The sequence below is a fragment of the Podarcis gaigeae genome (genome assembly GCF_964106915.1).
Source record: "Podarcis gaigeae genome assembly, chromosome: 16".
NCBI classification, from domain to species: Eukaryota; Metazoa; Chordata; class Lepidosauria; order Squamata; family Lacertidae; genus Podarcis; species Podarcis gaigeae.
This window is the reverse complement of record NC_139693.1, coordinates 40,622,565-40,649,634: the sequence shown is the minus strand read 5'-3', so window position 1 is coordinate 40,649,634 and position 27,070 is coordinate 40,622,565. Positions and strand designations below refer to the sequence as shown.

General features: G+C 44.0%; 1 protein-coding gene across 3 annotated transcripts in view; it reads right to left on the bottom strand.

Moving 5' to 3' along the window:
• Positions 1–27,070, bottom strand: part of KNTC1 (kinetochore associated 1) — a 95,768-nt gene that overhangs the window by 45,658 nt on the left and 23,040 nt on the right. For all 3 annotated transcript variants that reach the window (XM_083717845.1, XM_083717844.1, XM_083717846.1), the window contains 19 exons: positions 25,829–25,885; positions 25,647–25,748; positions 25,267–25,380; positions 16,477–16,620; positions 11,557–11,655; positions 11,311–11,414; positions 9,718–9,823; positions 9,267–9,401; positions 8,688–8,810; positions 8,432–8,501; positions 8,273–8,340; positions 7,157–7,401; positions 6,824–6,996; positions 6,565–6,665; positions 5,876–6,017; positions 3,645–3,701; positions 1,992–2,155; positions 1,196–1,300; positions 831–959 (listed from right to left, as the gene is read on the bottom strand). In XM_083717845.1, the coding sequence (XP_083573971.1) occupies positions 831–959; positions 1,196–1,300; positions 1,992–2,155; positions 3,645–3,701; positions 5,876–6,017; positions 6,565–6,665; positions 6,824–6,996; positions 7,157–7,401; positions 8,273–8,340; positions 8,432–8,501; positions 8,688–8,810; positions 9,267–9,401; positions 9,718–9,823; positions 11,311–11,414; positions 11,557–11,655; positions 16,477–16,620; positions 25,267–25,380; positions 25,647–25,748; positions 25,829–25,885 (2,238 nt within the window). The remainder of the gene's footprint in view (positions 1–830; positions 960–1,195; positions 1,301–1,991; positions 2,156–3,644; positions 3,702–5,875; positions 6,018–6,564; positions 6,666–6,823; positions 6,997–7,156; positions 7,402–8,272; positions 8,341–8,431; positions 8,502–8,687; positions 8,811–9,266; positions 9,402–9,717; positions 9,824–11,310; positions 11,415–11,556; positions 11,656–16,476; positions 16,621–25,266; positions 25,381–25,646; positions 25,749–25,828; positions 25,886–27,070) is intronic.

Sequence of the window (27,070 nt, the reverse complement as noted above, 5' to 3'; positions counted from 1 at the left end):
TGGCATGACCACTGTTTCCCAACCTTTTTTGGGCAAAGGCACACTTGTTTCATGAAAAAAATCTCGAGGCACACCACCATTAGAAAATGTTAAAAAAATTAACTCTGTGCCTATATTGACTATATGCCGCTTGGGGCGGCAGCCTGTTGCCCGAAGCACAGGGAGCCCTACGGAGGGCTCCCCGTGCTTCCGGCGAGTGTCTGCAACCCTGCGCCCGGCAGGAGCTCCCGCTGGGCGCGCGAGGCTTGGGGCGGCAGCCTGTTGCCCGAAGCACGCGGAGCCCTCCGGAGGGTGCCCCGTGCTTCGGGCGAGTGTCTGCAAGCCTTGCGCACCCGGCAGGAGCTCCCGTCGGGCGCGCGAGGCTTGGGGCGGCAGCCTGTTGCTCTAAGCACATGGAGCCCGCCTCCCTCCCACGGCACACCAGGCAAAGTCTCGCGGCACACTAGTGTGCCGCGGAACACCGGTTGGGAAACACTGCACTAGGTGGTGATGAGAAGCATATGTTTTCGCTTTGAAGTGACGTTGCCCAGTACGTTTAAACTTGGGGAACGCTGGTTCATTAAAATTAACCAGAATTCCTCTTTACATCCATTCTCAGGGGAACCCTGATTTAAACAGTCATTTATGATCTTGGCTAAACAAATAATTATTTACAAATGGAAGCAGATTCTTCAGATCTCATCTTTGCAACTGTGCTGGAGAAGGGGAGGGAAGCACAAGAACCACCTCCTGCATGTGGCCAGAGGAATCCTGTTCTCACAGTGGCCAACCAGACACTTATGGGAAGCCCAGAAACAAGGCATAACTGAAAAATGTTTTAAACAACTTACCAGAATCTTGCTGTAATTCTGTGACATGTTATTTATGACGTCCCAGAGCTTTTTAAATACATCATCTTTGGACAACAAAGTGCAGTAACCCAGTGCAAGGTTGTGGTCTATCAGGTGGCTGTTGAAAACCTTTGGAAGTAAAAATACTTTAAAGTAAGCTCTTTTTAAAAATAGTCTGCCTCAATTTAAATTTTCTGTAAATCAGGAAAGGATATGGCACTTGGCAAACAAAGGGCACCAGCCCCCAAGAAAGTTCTCCTGCACAAGTATCAACAAATGAACGGGAACTGCAAAAGAGCTAAGGAGAGGAAATCGGGTGCCCTGCAAAGCCATTTCCTCCTCACAATACATGCTTACATGCTCACCTTGTGCAATAGGCCCATAATGATGCTTTTAATTAGTGAAGTAGATCTTTGAATCAGTGTTAAGAAGAATGTTCTGGCATCATCCAGTGTCTTCCGGTCATACAGCTGATGGACAGAGAATAATATACTGGAACAATTTTGTTGCTATGAAAACATGTGTCATATACATTACAAGCATCACAAATAAGATCCAAACATGGCAAAGCTGTTTGGCTCTTAGGAGCAGAGCCTGAGCTGTAGTGCAATTGGACAGCAGCCCAGTCAGATCACTGCACCCAGCTGCTTTAAGTAAAATCTTGCCCTCCACTCACACACTGCAAACACCTTCATAGGCAGGGAACTAGGAGGAGTAAAACTAGACATAACCCCACTCACACACTCAGCAATTACATTAATGTCATTTCTATGATGTAAATAGCAAGTGTAGGGGAAGGGGTCTTGATATAGATCCTCTGATCCACTTGATATGCCTCCTCTGCAGTATTGATCCAGATAGAAGGCCCCATGTCTGCTATTTGCATGGGAAGGAACACTTATGGATCACAGTTATATAATGGCTGCCACTGGCACAAAATGTAAACCTTACTTCCCATGCAAATAGGATATTGCCAGGTGCTTGATCCAAGACTACAGCTGGGGCAGAGAGTCCAAGCCTCACTACTGTCACCGTCCCCCACCTGCTATGTATATTCACACAAATGCTAATCGAGTAAATGGTGTCCTATCCAGTTTGGCCTTAGGCACAGGCCTAAAGTAGACCTCACTAGAGTAGGTTCCTTGCAGATCTGGCACATACCTTTTCACACATGCTAATTTCCACACTGTTTGATGTCATATGCTGCAAGAACGACCCAAAAGCAGAGGCAATTAGCCCCAAAGCCAACTCTAATTGGCCAAATTCTTGTAAGCTGCTGAGCAGAACAAAGATGGGATTCCTGCATGATAGGAAATCATCCATTCCTAGAGGGGAAAGTTACAGAATGTTGTAAGAATGACAATTGGGCTTATATTGGAAATTATGGATTTGTAGGGCACACTGTAGGGAGCTAACTTGGCAAGGTACCCACTGAAAAATAAACGGGGGGGGGGGGGAGAGATGGCAGTCAGTGGTAACACTCCTGATTGACTTCAGCGGATCTGAAACCAGAACCAAAAGATGGCCTGCAAGACAGAGGAAATAAAGTGCAAACAGCAATCAACCAGTAGGCACACTCTGATCAATGTCTTCCCAGAGGTCCACCCCGCTGAGCATACACAAAGGTATGTGTGTGTAGGATTGTGGCCTAAAGCTACTCCCACCTGGACTACTTCAATGCGCTCTACGTGAAGCTACCTTTGAAGGTGACTACAACTAATCCAGAATGCGGCAGCTAGACTGGTGACTGGGAGTGGCCACCTAAACCACGTAACAGCAGAATTAAAACACCTAAATTGGCGCCCAGTATGTTTCTGAGCACAATTCAAAGTGTTGGTGCTGACCTTTAAAGCCCTAAACGGCCTTGGCCTCAGTATACCTGAAGGAGTGTCTCCACCCCCATCGTTCAGCCCAGACACTGAGGTCCAGCTCTGAGAGCCTTCTGGCAGTTCCCTCACTGCGAGAAGTGAAAACAAAAAAAAATTCCTTCCAGTAGCACCTTAAAGACCAACTAAGTCAGTTCTTGGTATGAGCTTTCGTGTGCATGCACACTTCTTCAGATACCTGTGCGAGAAGTGAAGTTACAGGGAACCATGCAGAGGGCCTTCTCGGTAGTGGCGTCTGCCCTGTGGAACACCCTCCCATCAGATGTCAAGGAAACAAACAACTATCTGACTTTTAAAAGACATCTGAAGGCAGCCCTTTTTAAGGAAGTTTTTAATGTCTGGTGTTTTATTGTATTTTTAATATTTTGTTGGAAGCCGCCCAGAGTGGCTGGGGAAACCCAGACAGGTGGGCAGGGTATAAATAATAAATGATTATTATTATTACTACTACTACTACTAACAAGCATCCATGCCAGGATTCAAGTAACTAAGCAACTATCTCCCAATATGCAAGGGCACACTGGGCTTGTATTTTAATCTATAGGCAAATATAAGAAAAGGCCTTAGAAATGACATTTGCACAGACATTTTGTTATAATGCAGAAAGGAACACTTTTCTAAAGCTCTGCCAGCTTTAAAACAGGTTGTAGGGGCTAGGGCAATCTGTGCTAAAAAGGGGTTTAAAAATCCTACAGGTCATATTGAAGCCCCTGAGCATATCTAAAGTAACTATTTGAATAGTAACCTAATCATTTATTCTTGAACAGATTGTGTGAGTCAAATAACTAGTTAAAACTCAAGGATTTACAACAGAAAAGGAAAAAAGAAAAATGTGTTAAGCACCACTATGCCTTTCTACTTCTGGCCCGCTAAGGATTTAAATATATACTTTTGTCCCTATAGCTGTAACCATTTTTTCATGTAATACCTTGTTTGAATGGACAATATGCCAAACTGTTTGAGTCCAGAGGATACATCTTCCAGTCTGCAAAAGAAAGGTAGCAACTGTATCCAAATACTTTGGTACACTGTCAGCAGTTTAGATAATAATCCTCCTTCTCCAAATACAGTGGACGCTCAGGTTGGGAACGTGATCCGTGCGGGATGCACATTCGCAACCCACAGCGGTGCGTCTGCGCACGCGTGGGTTGCAATTTGGTGCTTCTGCGCATGCGCGACCGCCAAAACCTGGAAGTAACCTGTTCCAGTACTTTCAGGTTTCAGTGGTCCGCAACTTGAAGCATCTGTAACCCGAGGTCTGACTACAGTGGTATGTTGGTTTACAACTAGAGTGGTACCTCGCAAGATGAATGCCTCGGAAGACAAAAAACTCGCAAGACGAAAGAGTTTTTCGTTTTTTGACTTGCTTCGCAAGACGATTTTCCCTATGGGCTTGCTTCGCAAGACGAAACGTCTTGCGAGTTTGTTTCCTTTTTCTTAAAACTGTTAATACCAGGGTGCATCCGTGCTTCACAAGACGAAAAATCCGCAAGACGAAGAAACTCGCAGAACGAATTAATTTCGTCTTGCGAGGTTCCACTGTATAATCCTTACGGAGGTTCGTTCGTAAACCAAAACAGGTTGTAACCCAAGGTGCACTTTTGTCAATGGGGCCTCCAAAAAAAAGTTCATAATCCAAAAAAATGGGTTGTAATCCAAAAAAAGTTCGCAAACCAGGACACGCACTTCCGAGTTTGATGTGTTTGTAATCCAAAACGTATGGAAACCAGACAGTTTGCAAACCAAGGTACCACTGTAACCATGTTAGCAAACCCTGAAGCTTGGATGAATTAGATTGGAACCATCACTTACAGTTTATGGAGTTCAAAGGCTTTATTCATGCAGAAACTATTTACAGGATGAGTGGAAATAGATGAGAAATATCAGTAAATCACATTGTGCAAGTTGGAGTTAACTCTTTATTAGCAAAACCAGATGTGCACAAGAGTGTCGGGCCTAATGAGCACAGCAACACATCTCTGGCAGGTCCTGCCTCTATGAAGCAGTTGCAGAGATTGAAGATCCCTGCCTCTCCACAGCTGTCAAAGTCCCCTCCTCTCCAGGGTCCCCCCCCCAAAGAATCAGAGACTACATCTGTGTGTCGCCAACCTCACCTCCACCCTTTTTCTGCCTCTTCTGCTTCTGGGAGACAAGGGTGGAGGGGAAGACACCTGTCACCAGCCAGCCTCATCTCTGCCTCTTGGTCTCTTCTCCCCTGCTTCATTTTCTGCCTCCAATTCTGAACCTCTCTGCCAGCCTCTCCCTTCTCACTAAGCCATGTTACCTCTTCAGCTTCCGACACCTCCTTTCCCCAGTCTTCCACATTTGACAACTCATTGTTGCCCTACCACCAACCCCTGGACTCTGAGCCTTCTTCTCTTGGGGGTTTCCCAGGGGGTTCCTCCATTACCACCAGTTTTATTTTTTCTTACTTTCTTCAAGGGGGGAGGGAGAGAAAGCGCTTCTGCATTTGCACATCACAAGGCCATCAATTGCTACCACTAATGACAACTGTGTACCATCTCCATAACCAGAGGCAGCATGCCTCGGAATACAAGTTGCGCATAATCACAAATGGGGAGAGTGGTCTATTGCGCTCATGTATTATCTGTGGGCTTCCCATAGGCATCTGGTTGCGAGAACAGAATAGTAGACTAAATGGGCCCTTTGTCTGATCTTCTTATGTTCTTAACAAGCAATCCTGTCTTATCATAGCATGTGAGGGTGACTGCAGTACTATTTATTCAGGTTATTTATAATCAGCTCTCCAAATAAAATCAATCCCAGAGCAGGGTGCAACATATAGACAGACACACAAGCACTCCACACACTAAATAAAGCCACAACAATAAATAAAGAACACAGCTCCACAAGATCAACAAAGCATCTCCTCCAGTTAACTAACCAAATGCTTGTGTCACTATTCAGCCACTACTATTGACTAACATGTCCGATATTTTAACCCTGAATAGCGTAAAGGTGAACTGTAGGGATCTAAAGGGTTTGAATATTACCAATTTAGCTAGCACAAAAAAAGAATAACGCAGAGTGAGATGAGGCATTGGAGAGACAGGGAAGGGGGTGGGGAATAAAGTGCCAGAATTCCCTAATTCATATGAGAAAAGATTGTGGAAATAAGTTTAAGCCACCAAAGGTTACCTGCTTGGGTCACTAGAGATGCAGCAATTTCATATGCAGAAGGAAGCACAGAGGGCAGGTCCAGAAGTGCTCCATCTTCAGTGAAAAAGCCATTGAACATCCATTCTACATAAGAGTCTTTAGCAGCTCCAAAATAGGTTGTCTAAACAAAAAGAATTAGCTATCATTTTTGTCCAAGCTCCACAAGAAAAGCAAGATGAATGAAGTAGGGAGGGCACAGATATCTTGCTGGGTCCTTAACTGTCCCTCCCAAGGTGGAAGGGGGAACAGACAAAAAGGAATCAGACTAGTGTGTGGAAACACCTGCGCTTGGCTCTTGTTGATAAGGTTATAAATGGGTGGGGCTCTGAGCACACAAACACACAGCTGAAAATTGTTAAGTGGGAATCCATATTCTCCTCCTGTTTACCCCTGCGTCTGTTGTTTCTACTGAAAGTCCTTGGGGGTAAGACCCTGTCCTGTGCATAGCTGTCAACGTTTCCCTTATCTTAAGGGAAATTCCCTTATTCCGAATAGGATTCCTCGCAAGAAAAGGGAAAAGTTGTGTGAAATGTCATGTATTCAAATATTGCTGTACAAAGCATCCAAACACATCCTTACTGCTTTTATTTTAGTACAACAGGGACAACTTTGATTATTAAACTGAAGAGCAAGATACCATGAACAGCAAATACTTTATTCTGCATTACCACTTTTGATATAAATCCATAGTCCTCAATTTGGCACTTTCCATAAATTTCAAGGGCAAATGAGGTGTATTTGCAAAGCTCCAATGCATCTAAGATCTGATCTGTGAAGAGAGTGTGAATGTTTTAAATATATTTTACCTTTAAAAAAAATACAAGAGCTCAAACAATTTTTAAGAACTCTTACTCATTTAATGTAAAAATGAATGGAAGAACCCATATTTTTTTCCAGAAGATAACAACATGTGAAGTTATTCATTACCTGGACTGCAAATAGTAACTGCTTGACATGCCATTTCACTGACCACAGCTGGAAGATTTAATCCTTTTGGCATAACCATCAGAGTACTAGAACCCAGCATATGACAAAGTTTTTGACATGCTAAGAACAGCAACTGTCCTGTTTGTTCATTAGGATGATCTTCATGAAAATCTCTTTAAGGACAAAATTTTAAAGGAAAGGATTAAGGTAAGTACAAACAGACGTAAGATGTCAAAAAATAACCTCAAATAAATATAGTTAGTTAATATAGCATGCAAAACTCCAGATTGCACAGTGACTGGTAATGGCTAAGCCCAAATGTATTTTTTAAACCTGCATATATTTAGTGCCTCTTCAACTTTTCCAGCATCTAATGCTCTCAGAACCAGTTCTAAGGCCATCTCATGCTTGCTCCTCTGCAGAAGCAAAGCCAGTTTGTCAAGCTTCACATAGGACAACTGTTTCTTCATGCTGATATCTTGTAAACTGGACGCTTTTCCTTCAGTTTTCTCAAGGAGCTGAGATACTAATAATTGATTCCAATGACCTCCGACCAAAGTACAGGTATTAAAATTCTCCTAAACAAAAAGATAAAATAAGAGGGTGAAAGGAAAAATATGAAAATAATAGAATAATAGAATTGCGTAGCTGCACGTCCAGCTTCGCCCCATAGAAACTGTGTTTATTTACAGTGCTAAACACATACTTGCGCTCAAGTTCATTCATAGGTGATGAAATGTACACAATCCACTGAGAAAATAAATGAGCCACCACATAGTGTGCAGAATAGAGCTCCATCAAATCCAGTTCTGACTCTTATGGAACTAGCAGTGATTCTCCAAGTATGCCCCCCCCCCAAAAGCCCTGCTATCAGAGATGCTTTGACTACTTGATGAGGAGCCTGTGGCACTGCAGATGTTGTAGGACACCAATTTCTTCCAGCCCCACCCAAGATGTCCAATGGTCAGGGAAGATGGGAACTGTAGTCCAGCAACATCTGGAGGGCCACAGGTTCCTCATCCCTGCTTTAGGGAAGTACTGGAGGCTGAACCCGGAACCATGTCCATGGAAGCTTGCAATCTTACTACTCAGCAATGCCATTCCCCAAACCCCTCAGGTTAGAAAGTGAAGAGGTTTGGTTCAATCATATTCAGTGATTTTCCCCAAGGGGGACTCAAGGGTACGCAGTACCACCACCTCTTTTTTTGACTGTTAAAAGTGTGGCACTTACTGGAAAAACTTCATGGTGAGTATCAGCACCTATTTTTCTAGAAAAAAAGCACTGATCATATACATATATATGAAAATGATGAATTCACATATATGTGGATGATGAATGTGGGTATTTTAAAGAAATACACATACATGATTACATTTTCCCTCTAAATAATTACATTCACCTCAACCTAGAAAGCACATTAAAAAAATTCAATGCCTTATGATCCTTACCTGTAAGGCTGCAAGAGTTTTAAACAATTTAAAGTTTGTTTCATATTCCTCTTTTTTCAAAATATTTTCTGTCCAAAAAAAAGAGTGGGTTGGAGTGAATAAGCGTGGTTATTGAATGGTTTAATACAAAACCTAAAACACAATAAATGCAAGATTTACCTTTCTGACAACAACCAAGTAGGAATTCAAGGATCTCCCCAAGAATTTTTTTAATATACAGCTGCATTTTCTGTTGACAGTGGAAAGGGGACAGGAAAAAGAAAATGTGAGAATACTCCCATCAACCTCAAAGAGCAAGATTTTACTGTTAACATTTGAGAACAGCATTGTGCTTTTAATAGGGAACATGTTTGTTTGACCTCTCTTGGGGGATAACTTACACATTATCAGCAGCAGTCAGTTTCTTGGAAGTTACCTTTTCTTCAGAGTCATCTGCTTCTTTCTCTAATGTCAGTCTTCCCCATATCAACATTTTATCTGCAATTTCCACAGCTTCAACAGGAGGCAGCTTTTTTAATAAACTTATAATATCATCCCCCTGAAAGCATACATAAAGTGTATTAATTCTATGTTCAGTTCACAAACAGCTTGCCATGGGGCACAGAGATCTACTGTTCAAAAAACACATCTGGAGACCCCTTTGGCAATGTGGCACCAGTTAAATTCTAGTTAAGTTAGATCCAGATACATTGGCAGCTGCCTTATATTAAGTCAGCTCTTTGGTCTGTCTGGTTCAGTACTGTCTATACTGATTGGCAATATGGGGGTTTAGATCCTACTTGGAGATATCAGGGATCAAACCTGTGCTCTACCACTGAGCTATGGACCACTAAGTAAGATTGTGTTAATTATGTGAATTATTTCTACAATAGTTGCTAGTTGTAGAACAGCTAGCTGCTGTAGAGCACATAACCTAATATAATTAAATATGAAGTATTTCTAATGGACAGTTTGGATATTTAAAGAAAAAAATGTAAAGAATGAGTATGTTCACCTTTTCTTTATCAATAAGTTCCACAATCCTCCAGACATAGACATCTGCAGTGGGCAACATATATGCATTTACAATTTTCAAAGCATCTTCTAAAGAAGTATTTGAGTCTTGTTGTAGAATGTACTTTACCAGCATCTGGAAAAAGACACAAATCAGTACACTATAATACATAATACAGGCTTCCGCAACCTCGGCCCTCCAGATGCTTTTGGTCAGGGATGATAGGAATTGTATTTTCAAAAACATCTGGAAGGCCAAGGTTGAGGAAGCCTGACATAATATATTCATCACAGAACATAGTATCTTGCATATAAAGTTAAATTTTAATAATCATAAACCAAAATTGGCATATGAACAAAGGCTGTAATCTTGCAAACAATGACAGCATTCTTCAACTCAAATGACTGGGACTTATTTCTGTACATTTTACCACAAAAAGGACCCCACTTACCATCATCACTTGTTTATCATTTAAAAGATTGGTGTCTCTTATACCATAGTTCCGCAAAAGTTTCTTCATTTCCATCAGCCTATAACCTTCTTGCAGAAGCTTCACCCTGCAGATAAAGTGTGCCTGCACTTACATTTCAGCTTCTGACAAATTGGCAGACCAATCTAATAAGCTGTTTCAGTTGCAGAAATACCACAAACAAAAGTTTGTGCCAAAGCAGCTAGAACATTCCCCAAAGGGGGCCAACCCCATATATTTCTGTCCCACTTGCAGCTTAAGCCATCTTCCCTCCACCTCTCACAAATAAATTATTCACAACAGTGCCAGGACAGGGAACCATTTCGCATGGGCATACTTCATGAGACCATATGCCACCAGTGGGCAGGGCCAGGGCAGAGCAAATGCCTGCAATGACAATTAGCTATGTACTAGCCATGCAAAAGTTGGGGGCTTCTGCACTCTCCCTCTGTCCATCTCTCATTTCCACTAGGCAAAAGTCTGTGAGTGTATAGTCTGGAGAGAAGCACAAGGCCTGGTAGACCACATTTGTTCTCTTGTCCTGAACTTCAACACCCCTGTATAATGGTACAAAATTACCCATATGAATTATAGCTAAAACCTAAGGCTGCTCTAGCAGCCTCTCACTCCTGTCTTTGCACAGCTAAGCTGTGTAAGACATGGGAAAAAGTAAGTCCAAATGGCTTCTGTTCTACCAACATTCAGGGACAGGATTTAAATTCAATTCTCTCCCCACCCAATTAAAAGTTCAGTCCTGGGAGAGCAAGCATGAAGATACTAAACCAGTTGGGCATCTGAGAGCAAGAAGAGTATGTGAGCTATTCAGTGAGGGCCACAGCTTAGTGAGAGAGTACATGTTTTGCACGCAGGAGGCCCCACATTTGGGCATGGCATCCCTAGCGTATCCCTAATGGCATCAGGGCTTGGAGAGAACTCAGCTAGTAAGTGGAGACAATAGAAAAGATATTGCCTGTTTACTGAAGTATGAATGTAGTGCTCCTCCTTATGAGGGGGGGCTCCTGATTGATCCCAGGAATCCCCTTAAGAAACTCCCCATGTGTACATTAGTAGGGCCACTTGACACACAGGGCTAGCCAATCACAATGCCATTCTCACCACGAAAGGCAGCTCATGCGTGAAAGATTCTTATGCATTTGCAGGTGTTTTAAACAGCACTATAATACTGTTTCCCAAAGGGGGCACTGAGTGAAATTTAATATAATGACCCAGCAGTCCAATGCTATGAGAGGCTTCAAGAGGCCCAAACCATCAATGCTGGCCCACTGACTATCCAACCGCAGTAAGTCATTATTTTAATGTTATACAGTCTTCAAACTTTAACAAAGAGAAAAGTGAACAGTTAAGTCAAACAAACAAGGAACAATTCCTGAAGTCACTAAGTGTTAGAGCAGAAGTAGCCAACTTGGTGGTCTTCAGATCTTGTGGACTACATAACTCTCACAAGCCCCATCCAGCTTGGTGAAGATCAAAGGACGATGGGAGTTGCAGAGGGCATCATGTTTGCTACCCCTTGTGTTTAAAGGCTAAGAGGTACATATGTGTTTGTTCTCTTACTTGTCATGGTCCATGTCCAGGTACTGTTGAATCAGCTGTTCCACTCCTGGATTCCAAGGAACCACAGCACTGTATGTTACTGCTAGCACGCCTTCAAAGATCAACTATAAAAGAAAATTTCTATGACTTATGTGCCACTGGCCTCTTCTTTCCAAACCAGAGGCGTTTCTCATCCCGCATGCATTTCAATATGAAAAGAGGGATCATTGGAACATTGGCACACATTGGAACATTGGCACTACTCACATCTATGTTGGACATGCAGCTCAAGACAGCGATGGCCTTTGCTTCCCACGTAGTGTCAAAGACAGAGGTCGACTGTTTACAATACCGCTCCAGGAAGTCCTAAAGAGTATTTTAAGAAAGTTTTGAAAATGTTGTGGCAAAAGTATTAAAAATCAACCTTTTTAAAAATAGATGCTATTCATTAGTATAATTCATATGCAGTTTTTAGACTAGAGTCCTACACACACTTACCTCGGAAAAGGTGTTACTGCAATCTGGTAAGAAGACAGGAAGAAATTGAGGGGTACAACCTGCTCAAAAGAAATAGATCAAGCAGGAAGGGAGAAGGAGAAAGCGTACACTTGTGAAGAGACCCAGGACTTGGAACATGGAAGATTGAGAGTATATGGGTAAAAACTGTAGAATAGGGAAACAGCAAGTGGCCTTGCTGTGGGTGCTGCTACAGACCTCCAAGCCAGACTGAGGACTTGAATGATGCCTTCCTACAGCAGATTAACAAACATTCAAAAAGGAGAGCTATAGTAGTCATGGGAGACATAAACTACCCCAATATCTCTTGGAACTGTAAGGTCCAATAAATTTTTCAATTGCCTCAATGACAATTTCATTTCATGGAAGTAGCAACAAGAGGGTCATCTCTCCTGGACCTGTTCCTCACCACAGGGAAGAACTGATTGACAACGCAGAAGTACAGGGAATCTTGGGAGGAAGTGATCATGTCCTCTTGGGTTTCATGATACAAAGGCAAGGGAAAGCTGAGTATAGCCACACATGCACTCTGGACTTTAGGAAGGATAATTTCAAAATGCTTAAGGAACTACTGGTTGAAGTCCCATGGTTAGAAATTTTCAAAACGAAGGGATTCCAAGGTGAATGGAAGCTTCTTAAAGGTGAAATATTGAAAGCACAAAGGCAGACAATTCCAAAAAGAAAGAAAAGTGGGAGGCACCTAAAGAAACCAGTCTGTCTGCATAAGGAACTTACAGATGAGCTGAGTATGTAAGAATGGGCATTTATAAAAATGGAAGAAAGGAGAAATCAGTTGTCAACTGTTGCAGGGAGAATGTCAGGTGGGCAAAACCTCAGAATGAAATCAGGCTTGAAAGAGAGATTAAAAATAATAATGAAAGGTTTCTTTGGCTATTTCCAAGCAAGAGGAAGAACATGCAAGTAGTAAGCCTCTTGAGAGAAGACAGAGAAATACTACTGGGTGACAGAAAGTGGAAATGCTTAACACAGACTTTGCCTCTGTCTTTACCCCAAAGGAAAGCAGTGCCCAACCTGGTGGTAACAGAATAAACAATGCAAGGAGGGAGCTGCAGCCCAAGATAAGAAAAGAAGTAGTAAGGGAACACCTGGCTACTTTAAATGAATTCAGATCTCCAGGGCCTGATGGGCTGCACCCAAGGATGCTAAAGAAGCTTGCTGATGTACTCACAGAGCCTCTGTCTATAATCTTTGAGAATTCTTGGAGAACAGGGGAGGTCCCTGCAGACTGGAGGCGGGCAAGTCTTGTCCCCATTTTCAAAAAGGGGAGGGAAGAAGACCAAGGTGAGGAAGAGGGAAACTCCAGAAAGAACTTGGAAGGGCATATTTTAAAGGTCTAAGAGCCTAAATTTCCACATTTTACTTTGCTGCATATTTTGTGATTTTGACTCTCTGCTGGGGTTCTCTCACCAAAGAGTACTTGCCCCAAACTTGGATCTCCTTTATACCTATTTTTCCTAGAACCAACACTTTCCACTGTAAATAAAATGCCACCACAGTTTACAATACAAGGATTTAAACAATGCAATTACTACAAAACAAATTTAAAAAGAAACCAAGTACTAAACATAGGGCTGTGTATTTGTTGAAGACTGTACTAGGGCCGGGCAATGGATGGTTTTCAGCATCATGATACATCAGCAGCTAAATACCACGGTATACTGATATATCACAATGTCTGAAATGTATCTGGCTGCTTCTTCCTCCCCACCTTAGGGGAGGAAGAAGCAGCCAGATAAATTGCCCAGCCCTTCAGATGAGCAAGCCCCCTTGCCATACCTCTCCAGCTCATGGAAGCCAAGGGGGTAGGGTTGCTGGGCCTTCCTTAAACAGCTCAGCGGGAGGCAGGAAGGCTCCCAGCTGTGCAAGACCAACTGCTTAGGCAGCTCTGGTTGCCTGCCTGGCTGCCTGTTTGCCTTCTCACAAGCAAGTGAGATAGCTGATCTCTTTCTTCCCTGTGGATCACTCCAGAGGAAAGAGACCAGCCACCCACCCCATTTGCTCACATGGAGACAAACATGCAGCCAGCCAGGCAGATAAGAGAGCAAGCAGTTTGTGCTGGCAATACACGGCTCCGCAGGCAGGCAGACAAGCAGGCAAGAGTGAAATGTGTTGTGCTGGTGGTGTAATAGGAATTTTATGGTCTTAGATATATGGTAATGTTCATAAGTGTACCAACCAAGCACATACATAGATCAGCACAGGAAGGCCAACCTAGAACCATTTTGATTCCTAAACTGACCAAATCTTTTCTCTGCAAGGTCAAAATGCAAAAGCCTCCCCATTGTCTTTTCCTTCACAAATCCTGTCTGTGTTTGAATAGGGTGTGAGCCTGTGACCTGGCTCAGGAACTAAGTATTTATCACTACAAAAGACTAGCCAAGCTACCCAGGAAATCCAATCAAGTAACCTGCCAGACAGGAGATAAACAAGAACAAGAGAAAAACACATTTAAATTTCTGTTTAGACCACCTTTTCTATGATGTATGTATGATGTTTCTGGGGGTGGTCTTGATCTACAGGATGGCAATTTCAAAAGTCTTTATAAGGCCTGGCACACCATTTTTCTGGGTCCTCCTCCTTTCCTGCATGTGAGGGGAGCACCCTGTTGCAACAGATCAATAAAGATCAAGCTTACTAGCTGCTTTGCTTCTCAATATTCTCTGGTTGGCCTCTGTTATTTTCTCCTACCAATAGGGAACCTATGTAAGGACTCTATATGGGCTCTTGGATACCGCATAAGGGAAAAGGGCAATTTTTTGTTTACAATAGTGGTGGCTGGGGAGCTGTGATTTATTGCCAGCTCAAAAAGTCTGAAATTGATATCAGGATCTGAATGTCATACTAGTTTCAGACACTAAATTGAAAAATCACCTAACTCTAGACTGCACAGGAAATTATTTACAGCTACAAGCCAATACAGTTAGGCTGTATAGACAGTCTTTCATTGGGTGTGTAGTGTGATAAGAATTTCAAAGTCTTAGATATGTAATAAATGTTCATAAACGTACCAAGCAACCAAAATGGTCAAAGGCCTGGAAACGATGCCTTATGAGGAACGGCTAAGGGAGCTGGGCATGTTTAGCCTGGAGAAGAGGAGGTTAAGGGGTGATATGATAGTCATGTTCAAATATATAAAAGGATGTCACATAGGGGAGGGAGAAAGGTTGTTTTCTGCTGCTCCAGAGAAGCAGACACGGAGCAATGGATCCAAACTACAAGAAAGAAGATTCCACCTAAACATTAGGAAGAACTTCCTGACAGTAAGAGCTGTTCAACAGTGGAATTTGCTGCCAAGGAGTGTGGTGGAGTCTCCTTCTTTGGAGGTCTTTAAGCAGAGGCTTGACAACCATATGTCAGGAGTGCTCTGATGGTGTTTCCTGCTTGGCAGGGGGTTGGACTTGATGGCCTTTGTGGTCTCTTCCAACTCTATGATTCTATGATTAAGCAAACACGTACATAAATATATAAACCACATGTCTGAAAACCCCACAGAAAAAAAGTCCTGAACAAATGGATCTCAACTATTTCTCTGCAAGGTCAAAGTGGAAAACCTCCCCATTGTTCCTTTCCTCACAAATCTTGTCTTAAGGGCACATTTAAGATATGAATAGGGTGTGAGCCTGTGACCTGGCTCAGAAACTAAGTATTTATCATTACAAAAGACTGGCCAGGCTCCCCAGGCAATCCAATCAAGTGACCATTAAACAGGTAACCTGGCAGACAGGAGGTAAACAAATCACTCAGATTTCTGCTGTAGACCGCCCTTTCTGTGATGTATGTATGCTGTATGGAGGGGTGGTCTTGGACTCCAGGGAGGGAATTTAAAATGTCTATATAAGGGCAGGCACACTTTTGTTCTGGGTTCCTCCCCCCTCCTGCGTGTGGTGAGAGAGGACCCTGTTGAAACAGATCAATAAAGATCAGGCTTACTAGCTGCTTTGCTTCTCAATATTCTCTGGTTGGCCTCTGTTATTTTCTCCTACCAATAGGAAACCTACGTAAGGACTCTATATGGGCTCTTGGATACCGCATAAGGGAAAAAAGGGCAGATTTTTGTTGACAACAGGAGGCTTCCAAATAGGGGACTTCCTCCTCTTTCTGCCACTACTCTGTTGCCTCCTGCACACCAAGCCATGAGGATTCTTCACTGTGGCAATCTCATTTAATCTCTTTATATTTTTCTCCATTTGCTTTAAGCTTCACAGTCAAGCAGGTATTTCGGCAAGACTTGCCCAGGTGAACTCCAGAGTAGACAACAAATCCTTTTCCAGGTCTGACACACATTATCACACTGTCTCAACCCAGCAACCTACACCCATAGAACTCCCAGAGCTACACAAGTGGAATAAATCACGGGAGAGCACTCTAAAGAGAAGTCTTGGAGTGCTTGCCCATACCAAGAAGCTACTCTTCCTTGAATCCAAACAGCATTGTCCCAAACAGAAAATTTAGAATACATCAGACTGGTGAGGGAAAAAATGAAGTATTTAAATGCTGAATATTATGCAAATTAGCCTAGTTCTTTGTAAATTCATACTTTTCTACCTAAGAAAAGAAGCACCTGGCGCCCTGTAGAGGGAAATAAAGTCTTTAGTTATTTAATACTCAGAAAAGATTTTGTATTGATCTTGAATAGAAAAAAGAGCATACCTTTATGTACTGCAATAGTATTTCATCTTTCTCCAGATTATGATGGTGCATGTATGGTTCAATATACTTCTCTAAGGTAGCTGGAATGAGTTCTGCTGCAAGTACTTTATCAAGCATACGAAACACAGTCCTATTTGCATTTTCCTATGAAACAAACAAAATAAAACAATAGAAGAACTAGCTATGTAGCAAGATGAGTGGAACGTATAATTGATTGTGATACAATAACCCACCTTCTGCTCTAAAGCAGGGTTACCAAAATGTGGTCCGTGAGCTTCATTCAAATGGTCCACAGTGTGTCCACACTAAATATTCATATTGATTTTTAATTGCATTTTTATTGTTTTTAATTAATTATATTGCTTTTTATTGAGCTATAATTTTAATTTTATGGAATGAAAATTGTAATACGATAAAACAGAATAAAAAGCACTAAAAATTGGCTGCTTCTAGCAGAACAGGGAAGCTGAATCCAGCCCTAAGTGGTCTATCAAGAGACCAACAATTTTTAAGTACAGTGGTACCTCTGGTTGTGAACAGAATCCATTCCGGAGGCCCGTTGGCAACATGAAAATAGCGCAACCCGCAGCGGCGCGTCTGCGCACACGTGGGTCGCAATTTGCTGCTTCTACGCATGACGTCATTTTGTGCATCTGTGCATGCGGCGAAACCCAGAAGTAACCCTTTCCGGTACTTCAGGGTCACCATGGGACACAACCTGAAAGAACGTAAAGTTGTAAACTAAGAAGGGAAAAGGGCAATTTTTGTTTACAACAGTAACATGAAGCGGACATAACCAGAGGTACCACTGTAGTTCATATGGGGGGGGGATGAAGTTTAGGAACAACTGCTCAGAGGATTCATTATCACACAAAAGCCACCAACTCCATCCACCAACAGATCCATTTGGTTTTGATTTTAAAAACAAACTGGTCTTGCTGGTATCAGACCAAAGGCTCATCTAGGTCAGTACATTGCTTCCAACAATGACAAGTCAAACACCCTGGGAAATTCACAAGTAGCACCTGACATACATACTATCTTCTCTTTTAACACCAGCTAATAGCCATCTTTAATGTCTAAACAATCAAATGCAGGAACAAGAGAGTCTGCCCAAGCGATACCTCAAAGGGGAGGGTATTCTACAACCAGCAATATGGCTCAAGGACTGCCTCTCCCCATTCATCATCTGAGGTCTTTCTTCATGTGCCTCCTCCATGTGAGATCTGGAGGGTGACAAACACAAGAGTGGGCCATTTCTGCAGTGGCCCCCTACTTGTGGAGGTTCATCTGGTGCCTACAACTTTAGGCAAAAATGTTCCTCCTCAATCACACCTTTGGCTGATTAACATACTACAGCCTTTTAAATACGTCTGTGCAAAAGGGGGGGTTATTATTTTGTTGTTTTTGTTTTAACTATTTATGCTTTTGCCATGTATTTTTATCTTGTGAACTGCCCTGTGATCTTGTGAAAAAGCGAGGCATATGAATCTAATAAACAACAACAACCAGGGAGCTACTCTGAGTCACTGTGCAACAGACAGCTCCTGAGGAGGGCTGTGCAATAAATTGCCATATACTGTATTTTTCGCTCGATAACATGCACCTGACCATAACACGCACATAGTTTTTAGAGGAGGAAAACAAGGGGGAAAAATCTGAATGAAACAGTGGATGTATCATTTTTGTGCTTCATGCTGTGGCCACAGACATGTGATCTGATGGTGAATTTGGGGTGACCCAATGCAAAAATCCTGAGAATCCCTGTGGATCCGTGCTTTGTAACCACGTTTTTGCACCATTGCAGCCCCAGGCAACAGTGGGTGCGTGATTTTGGGGGGGCAGGCTGTAGCCATGGACATGCTATGTGCTCTGATGGTGAATCTGGGGTGACCCAGTGCAAAGATCCTGAGGATCCATGTGGATCCGTGCTTTGTAACCACGTTTTTGCACCATTGCAGCCCTGTTTTTGCATCAGATCATTGCTATGTGATCTGATGGTGAATTTGGGGTGACCCAATGCAAAGATCCTGAGGATCCATGTGGATCCGTGCTTTGTAACCACGCTTTAGGTGGGGAGGGAAGGAAAAACATAGAAGGGACAAGGAGCACGAGAGGGGTGTGCGGAGAAGCAGCTGGCTAAGAATGCAGGAGAGGGGTTTAAAGGGGGGGGAAAGGAAGGCAAAAGCCCCCCCACTCAAGCCAGCCCCCCCCTCTCCTGCATGTTTTCAGCTGCCTGCGAGTCCCTAGACGCAGCAACAGCAGCAGCACCGGAGCAGGAGAAGAATTAGAGGAAGGACGCTCTGCTTTCCCCTCTGCTTGCCTGGAGGGGAGGGGATTTGCCTGCTCTTTGTTCCCTTTGAGCAAACACAGTAACGAAACAGAAGAGGGTGGGCAGTAAGACCCTGAGGCAGAATGCAGGAAAGCAGCAGCCTCCTCTCCTCCGTGATGGCGCAATATAATTTTTGCCTAATTTTTGCCCTGTACTTGGGAGAGTCAGCTCCAGGGACCACACATTCGCTCAATAACACGCACAGACATTTCCCCTTACTTTTTAGGAGAAAAAATCTGCGTGTTATAGAGGGAAAAGTACGGTAGTTGAATACTGGTATTGAAATAACATTGTGATACGTGTTTCAACAAGGCAATATACCAGTGAAGAAAAGGTGGAGACTTAACAGCTTCCATCCATGACTTGATCATGGATGGAGGACTTGACCTGGCATGTGTAACAGAGACTTGGTTGGATGAAGCAGATGGGCCTGTCCTTGCCGCTGCTTGTCCACCAGGTTTTTCTTACGCACAGCAACCCAGGTCATGTGGGCGTGGAGGGGGGGGTTGCAGTGATTTTTAGGAAGACATTAGTTTGCACCAGGCGTCCTATTGGGAAGACCCAGTTTTCCGAGTGCATGTTCTGGAAGTTCGGCAATAGGGGCAGTACAGGATTCCTTTTGATATACCAACCTCCCCGCTGCACCAAGGATTCCCTGTCCGAGCTGCTTCAGGTCGTGGCGGATGTTCTCCTGGAGACACCTAGTTTGGTTGTCCTAGGGGATTTTAACATCCATGCCGACACGACCTTACAAGGGGCCGCTCGGGACTTCGTGGAAAGCATGGCCTCCATGGGGCTGTCCCTGAATAAGTCTGGCCCAACCCATAGCCGCGGACATGCCTTAGACCTGGTGTTTACCTCTATGGATGTTGGTGATCTGACACTAAGTAAAAGCGAAACGAAAGAAGTGCCATGGTCAGATCACTTCCTGGTGCAACTGGACTTCTCTGCGACCCATCCCCTCTGCAGGGAGGTGGGACCGATTTGGATGGTCCGCCCCCGCCACTTAATGGATCCAAATGGTTTCCAGAGAGTGGTAGGGGATGCTTTATCCCATGTTGATGGCCTTTCAGCCGATTCCCTGGTGGCCCACTGGAATGTGGAGTTAACCAGGGCTATTGACTGTTTGGTTCCGAAGCGCCCTCTCCGATTGCATGGAGCCCGGAGAGCCCCGTGGTTTTCCACGGATCTGAGGGCAATGAAACAATTGTTGAGACGGCTAGAGCCCTGGTGGCGGATAACTCATTCCGAATCTGACCGGACACAGGTTAGAGCTCAATGTCGAGCCTACCAAGTGGCGATAGCGACGGCAAAGAAGACTTTCTTCACCGCCTCTATTGCATCTGCAGAAAACAGCAGCAGGAGACTTTTTCAGGTGGTTCACAATTTAGCGGAACCACCGGCAACATTGGGGCCCAGTACAGGCCACATGTTCTCCTGCAATGATTTTGCAAATTCTTTTGCAGATAAAATCGCTCAGATTCAGGAAGAAGTAGACTCCACCGTGGGAGCAGGGCCGGGGCGGGAGAGTGCTAGAGTCCTGTCTAGTCAAGTTGTGTGGGATCAGTTCCAACCTGTCACCTCCGAGGGTGTGGACAGGCTGCTTGGATGAGTGAAGCCAACCACCTGTCTCCTGGATCCTTGCCCATCCTGGCTTATAAAAGCTAGCCGGGAAGGACTGGGCGATGGGCTTCGTGGGGTGGTGAATGCTTCCCTCCGTGAGGGAGCCTTCCCAGACCCGCTGAAAGAGGCGGTTATTAAACCGCTTCTTAAAAAACCATCTTTAGATGCGGCCATGATGGCCAATTATCGCCCAGTCTCAAATCTTCCATTCTTGGGCAAGGTGATTGAGCGAGCGGTTGCCGAACAACTCCAGGCACGCCTGGAAGAAGCGGACCATTTGGATCCCTTCCAGTCGGGATTCAGGCCTCATCATGGGACTGAAACTGCCTTGGTCGCACTGGTTGATGATCTCCGGCGGGCTAGGGACAAAGGTGAGAGCTGTTTCCTAGTTCTGCTGGATCTCTCAGCGGCGTTTGATACCATCAACCATAACATCCTTCTTGAGGGACTGGGAGCTGGGGGCACTGTCATACAGTGGTTCCGCTCCTTCCTCCTGGGCCGTGTTCAGAAAGTGGTGGTGGGGGATGAGTGTTCAGACCCCTGGGCTCTCACTTGTGGGGTGCCTCAGGGTTCTGTCCCCTCCCCCATGCTTTTCAACATTTACATGCAGCCGCTGGGAGAGATCATCAGGAGGTTTGGGCTGGGTGTTCATCAGTATGCAGATGATACCCAGCTCTACCTCTCTTTTAAATCAGAACCAGTGAAGGCGGTGAAGGTCCTGTGTGAGTGTCTGGAAGCGGTTGGAGGATGGATGGCGGCTAATGGATTGAAGTTGAATCCTGACAAGACAGAAGTACTGTTTTTGGGGGACAGGAGGCGGGCAGGTGTGGAGGATTCCCTGGTCCTGAATGGGGTAACTGTGCCCCTGAAGGACCAGGTGCGCAGCCTGGGAGTCATTTTGGACTCACAACTGTCCATGGAGGCACAGGTCAAATCTGTATCCAGGGCAGCTGTTTACCAGCTCCATCTGGTACGTAGGCTGAGACCCTATCTGCCTGCAGACTGTCTCGCCAGAGTGGTACATGCTCTGGTTATTTCCCGCTTGGACTACTGCAATGCGCTCTACGTGAGGCTACCTTTGAAGGTGACCCGGAAACTACAACTAATCCAGAATGCGGCAGCTAGACTGGTGACTGGGAGCGGCCGCCGAGACCATATAACACCGGTCTTGAAAGACCTACATTGGCTCCCAGTACGTTTCCAAGCACAATTCAAAGTGTTGGTGCTGACCTTTAACGCCCTAAACGGCCTCGGTCCAGTATATCTGAAGGAGCATCTTCTCCCCCATCGTTCTGCCCGGACACTGAGGTCCAGCTCCGAGGGCCTTCTGGCGGTTCCCTCACTGCGAGAGGCCAAGTTACAGGGAACCAGGCAGAGGGCCTTCTCGGTAGTGATGCCTGCTCTGTGGAATGCCCTCCCATCAGATGTCAAAGCGATAAACATCTACCTGACATTCAAAAGACATCTGAAGGCAGCCCTGTTCAGGGAAGTTTTTAATATGTGACATTTTAGTGTATCTTTCATCTTTGTTGGAAGCCGCCCAGAGTGGCTGGGGAAACCCAGCCAGATGGGCGGGGTACAAATAAATTATTATTATTATTATTATTATTATTATTAGTAAACAAATGTTCCGTGAGGGTGCTGTAGCTACATCAGCCAGATCCCCTCCCTCCTAGTTTTAATGTTTAATCTGGGTTAAGGAAGAGTGCTGCCCTTGATAAACCTGGGCACAGTGAAAAAAGCATGCTGGATTTCCCCTGTGTGGTTTGAATAGCATCCAGCCTGTGTGTGTGCGCGCGTGTGTGTTTGCAGAGGAAGTCCGGTCACTTTCACCTGCTGTGGTCAACCAGCTGCTTTGAAGTCAACCTGTCTGTGAATCATTAACCACTTAGAACATTGCAAATAATTAATTGCATATATTCTGCAAATAATCACTTGCATGCTATAGCCTGCCTTTTCCTCCAAAGACCTCAAAGTTGCATGCATGGTTCTCCTCTGCCCATTATTATTATTATTATTATGGGCAGACTACCAGGAAAGGCAATCAGATAAGGCATTATCAGATAACCTGGCAGACAGGAAAAACAACATTCAAATTTCTGTTATAGACCACCTTTTCTGTGGTGTAGGTATGATGTTTGTGGGGGGTGGGTCCTGGGTCACACCCCTTCTGTGATGTATGTATGATGTATAGAGGGGTGGTCTTGGACTCCAGGGAGGGAATTTAAAATGTCTATAGAAGGGCTGGCACACCTTTGTTCTGGGTCCTTTCCTGCGTGTGAGGGGAGCACCCTGTTGCAACAGCTTTAATAAAGATCAGGCTTACGAGCTGCTTTCTTCTCAATATTCTCTGGTTGGCCTGTTATTTTCTCCTACCAATAGGGAATCCATGTAAGGACTCTATATGGGCTCTTGAATACCCCATAAGGGAAAAAGGGCAGATTTTGTTTACAACAGAACCACCCACCCATCTTTTCTGGTCGCTGGCCGGCTCATGTAGCCGCCCTGCATGCGGCTCTCTATCCTGGCCGCTGGCCGGCTCGTGCAGGCGCCCTGCGTGCAGCTCGCTCTCCCACCCACGGGCTCTTACAGCAGGCTGCCAGCAGGCTCTTGCAACGGCTCCCTCTCCCTCTTTGAAATACTCTTGCAGCCGCTCTTGCCTGCCTATCTATCCCTCGGAGAGCAACAACCTTGTGGCAAAATCCTAAAAAAATGTCAACAACTTCAATCCTAAAAATCTGGCCCTCTTTGAAAAAAGTTTGGACACCCCTGGTTTAGTTGAACTCAGTGGAGCTTATTCCAGCACAGATTCCACTTAGACTTCTGAGTAGGGAAGCAGATGCAACTTGACCAGTAAATCACTTAAACTACCGTATTTTTTGCTCTATAAGACTCACTTTTTCCCTCTTAAAAAGTAAGGGGAAATGTGTGTGCGTCTTATGGAGCGAATGCAGGCTGCGCAGCTATCCCAGAAGTCAGAACAGCAAGAGGGATTGCTGCTTTCACTGCACAGCAATCCCTCTTGCTGTTCTGGCTTCTGAGATTCAGAATATTTTTTTTCTTGTTTTCCTCCTCCAAAAATTAGGTGTGTCTTGTCGTCTGGTGCGTCTTATAGAGCGAAAAATACGGTACTCTTAAATTAGTTGAATATAAATTAGTTGAAAATATATTAAATACAATACATGGACATTTATTTAACATTTTTATTAAATCTACTACTTCCTTACATTTTAAGACCCTCCACCATCGCAGGAAGACTCATCAAGGCTCTCTGCTGCTAAAGGGAAGCACAGTTCACCCTCCACCGCTGTGGGGAGGTATGGCGGGACCCTCTGCCCCTGCGGGGAGGCCCAGCAAGGCCCTCAGCCATCGCAGATATATATCATGATATATAAGATACTGTGATATTTAGCTGGTGATATATTGTGATGTTGAAAACCAGATATCGCTCAGCCCTACTCCTGAAGTAGAACACCAAGGAAGATCTCCCTAGATCTTAACCTCCAGTCAGGACAATGGGAGCGGGAGCTCTCCTTCAAGTATTTTGATTCCAAGTCTTTCTTTTTTATTTTGACCCACCAGTAAATTGGGAGGGGGACGCGGTGCTATGAAATCTGGCCTTTCTCCTCACCACCTTTTTATTTCACCATAATGTGTTTTTTGTTATGATTATACTTGAGGTATTGATGTAAACTAAAGTAAAATTCAATAAAATATTAATAAAAACAACTATAGTTTGTCCGTTAATACATGACTACTTAAACCAAACTATGCATTCAAAGCAGCCCACTCCATCTGTTCCAATTTATTCCTCACATTCACACCCCCCCCTCTTTCAAGGAATGCATCGGCTCCCACAGGAGGAGAGACATCAATTTGGATGGCTTTCAAAGAGGATTGGGCTAAATGGCTCCTAGCCAATTATGGCTCTGCTCTGCCGCCACAATCAGAGACAGGGATGCTTTAGAATACCAGCTGCCAGAAACCACAAGAGGGCAGAAAGCCCTTTTACCTAGTTCAGGTCCTGCATGCTTCTGGTTGGCCAATGTGAAAACAGGCTGCTGGTCTAGAGGGGCCATTGGCCTGACCCGGCAGGCTCTTCCTATGTGACTATCAGATCATAGCCTCACAACAACCTTTGAGGCTGAATGGCTTAAAACCAGCCAGTGCATCTCATGGGAAGCAGTGATTCAGATTCCGGTTCCTTCATCGAGTCCAATATTCTATCCACACTGGCTCTTCTAACGGCTTTTCAGAGATAATTCTTCTGGAGGCTGCAGCTGGTGCAGGACATGACGGCCAGGTTGCTTCCAAGGGCAAACTACCGCCAGCATGTAACACCTTGCTTGGGGAATTTGCACTGGCTTCCAGTCTGCTACCAACCCAAATTCAAGGGATTGGTACTTGAGAGACCTCATTATCCCTTATACACTCAGTAAATCACTGCAGCCAATGGGAGAGTTTCTCCTGAAGTTCCAAAGATCTCAGAAGCCTGGGCACTCCACAGTAACTTGGAGCAGGCTTTTAGTGCAGCTGCCCATGTTCCACAGAATAGCATTTTTGTTGAGATAAAACCCACTATCTGCACTCTCCAGAAACAGCTGAAGACATTTTTGTTCTGTTAGGTTTCCCCAGCTGGATCGTTAGGATTTTAGTCTTGTTTGGTATCTATTTGTTGTTTTTGTGTTTTTAATTATCTTACATGTAAATCATGACTCAGTTGCATAGAATCCCATTAATAAATTAAATTTAACAGTAATCTTTCATTCTTTCTTTTTACCAAAACACACGCACAGGCATCTACACAGAGGTTTAATGCCACAAATTTACTGTACCTTTTCAAAGTCGCAGAGGGCCAGCCTGCAGTTGTATTTCTTGTGGAGGTCCACCAAGCCCTGCAGAGCACTGACTAGTTCTGCTAAACCACGTACCTCCTCACCATCGTGGTCCTGAAACACACAACAGTGAAATTTCCCTGCATCAAAATTATCCTTCTGCACTTAACAGAAACATAAAAAAGGAAAACTACTAAATTCTGGAAAATTGTGTGCTTTCAAAATTTTTCATTAATTAAAATAAATGCAATGGGGTAATTTGCTTAACAGGATAAATTAAGAATATGCTGCCCCCCCTCAAATTCTAAACACATGTGCATCTGCACAAGTATAGGCTCACACTTTCCCAAACATGGGTTTCATGAAAGCAGAATCCTCACCAAGGAAACTCCAGGCCAGGAAGATGCAGATCCCATTTCACCTGGATCTTTGCTGATAAAAAACACCTGTGCCATTTCAAGTCCATTTTCTGGCCAGTTGGCCTGTTTTGAAAAATGAAACATTAGTGACATTTTTGGAGAGAGGCAATATGCAGGGTTTTACAGGAGAATTACTAGGTTACCTTGTCAATTAACTCAAGGTTTCGTGCTCTTTGTTCCAGCCACTTTGCTATTTTTTCCTGGAAGATAAGGATCAAACCAGATGAGAGAGAGTGACAGACAGAGAGAGAGAGAATGAGAATATCATAAAACTGTAGAATTGGAAGAGACCATGAGCATCATCTAGTCCATATACTAAATATATATATCCAGTGCTTTAACATGATGGTCCCTTACAGGAGAGAGCACTGGAACTTGTCATCAGGCCTTACTTAGCTACCATGGACATTGTATAAGAAAAGGTAGTTACCCACTTAGGTATAACAGGGCAGCCATCCTTTTCTCTATACAATTCCCTAGCAACAGGTCACACATTACGATGTACAGCTGCTACCTGGATCATTTAAAAAGGCATCTCACTCAGTGCTGTGCTTGCTAGCTGCTATAGGCAGCTTGGAAATGTAAAAAGATTTAAGGAAAAAATGTGCCCCTCAGACCACCTTACAAGTCATAACCTATTAGACAAGTTGTAAGAAATTCATTGTCAAAACAAAAAAAATTCCTTCCAGTAGCACCTTAAAGACCAACTAAGTTAGTTCTTGGTATGAGCTTTCGTGTGCATGCACACTTCTTCAGATACACAGAGAAAGTGTTGCATAGTTTTCTTGCATATTCAGTGGGATATGTGGATTGTAGAGGGTTCTTAATTCTAAGACCCTTGGGTATAATGTCCAGGTTCTTGCATTTAGTAAGAAAGAAGATATCAGTCTGTACCTGTGCAAGTTTTTTGGTGAGGTTGATGGACTTCCATTTCATGCGGCTCAATGTGGTGCCTTCCATAGTTCCAGTTACAGATAGGTAGCCGTGTTGGTCTGCCATAGTCAAAACAAAAAAAATCCTTCCAGTAGCACCTTAAAGACCAACTAAGTTAGTTCTTGGTATGAGCTTTCGTGTGCATGCACACTTCTTCAGTGTATCTGAAGAAGTGTGCATGCACACGAAAGCTCATACCAAGAACTAACTTTTGTTTTGACTATGGCAGACCAACACGGCTACCTATCTGTAACAAGAAATTCATTGATACGCAGACAACTCCCAGTACCTATGTTCCAATCAAAGCACTGGTATGAGAACGGCAAATGCATAGTGAACAAAATAAACCCCTATCCCTAGCAGAGATGGATTACCCAGAGCCGTGAGTTCAACTGCCTGAGCACCAAAACAGAAGTAGCTTTTCCACTCACACACCAGGTAAAAGCAAGGCA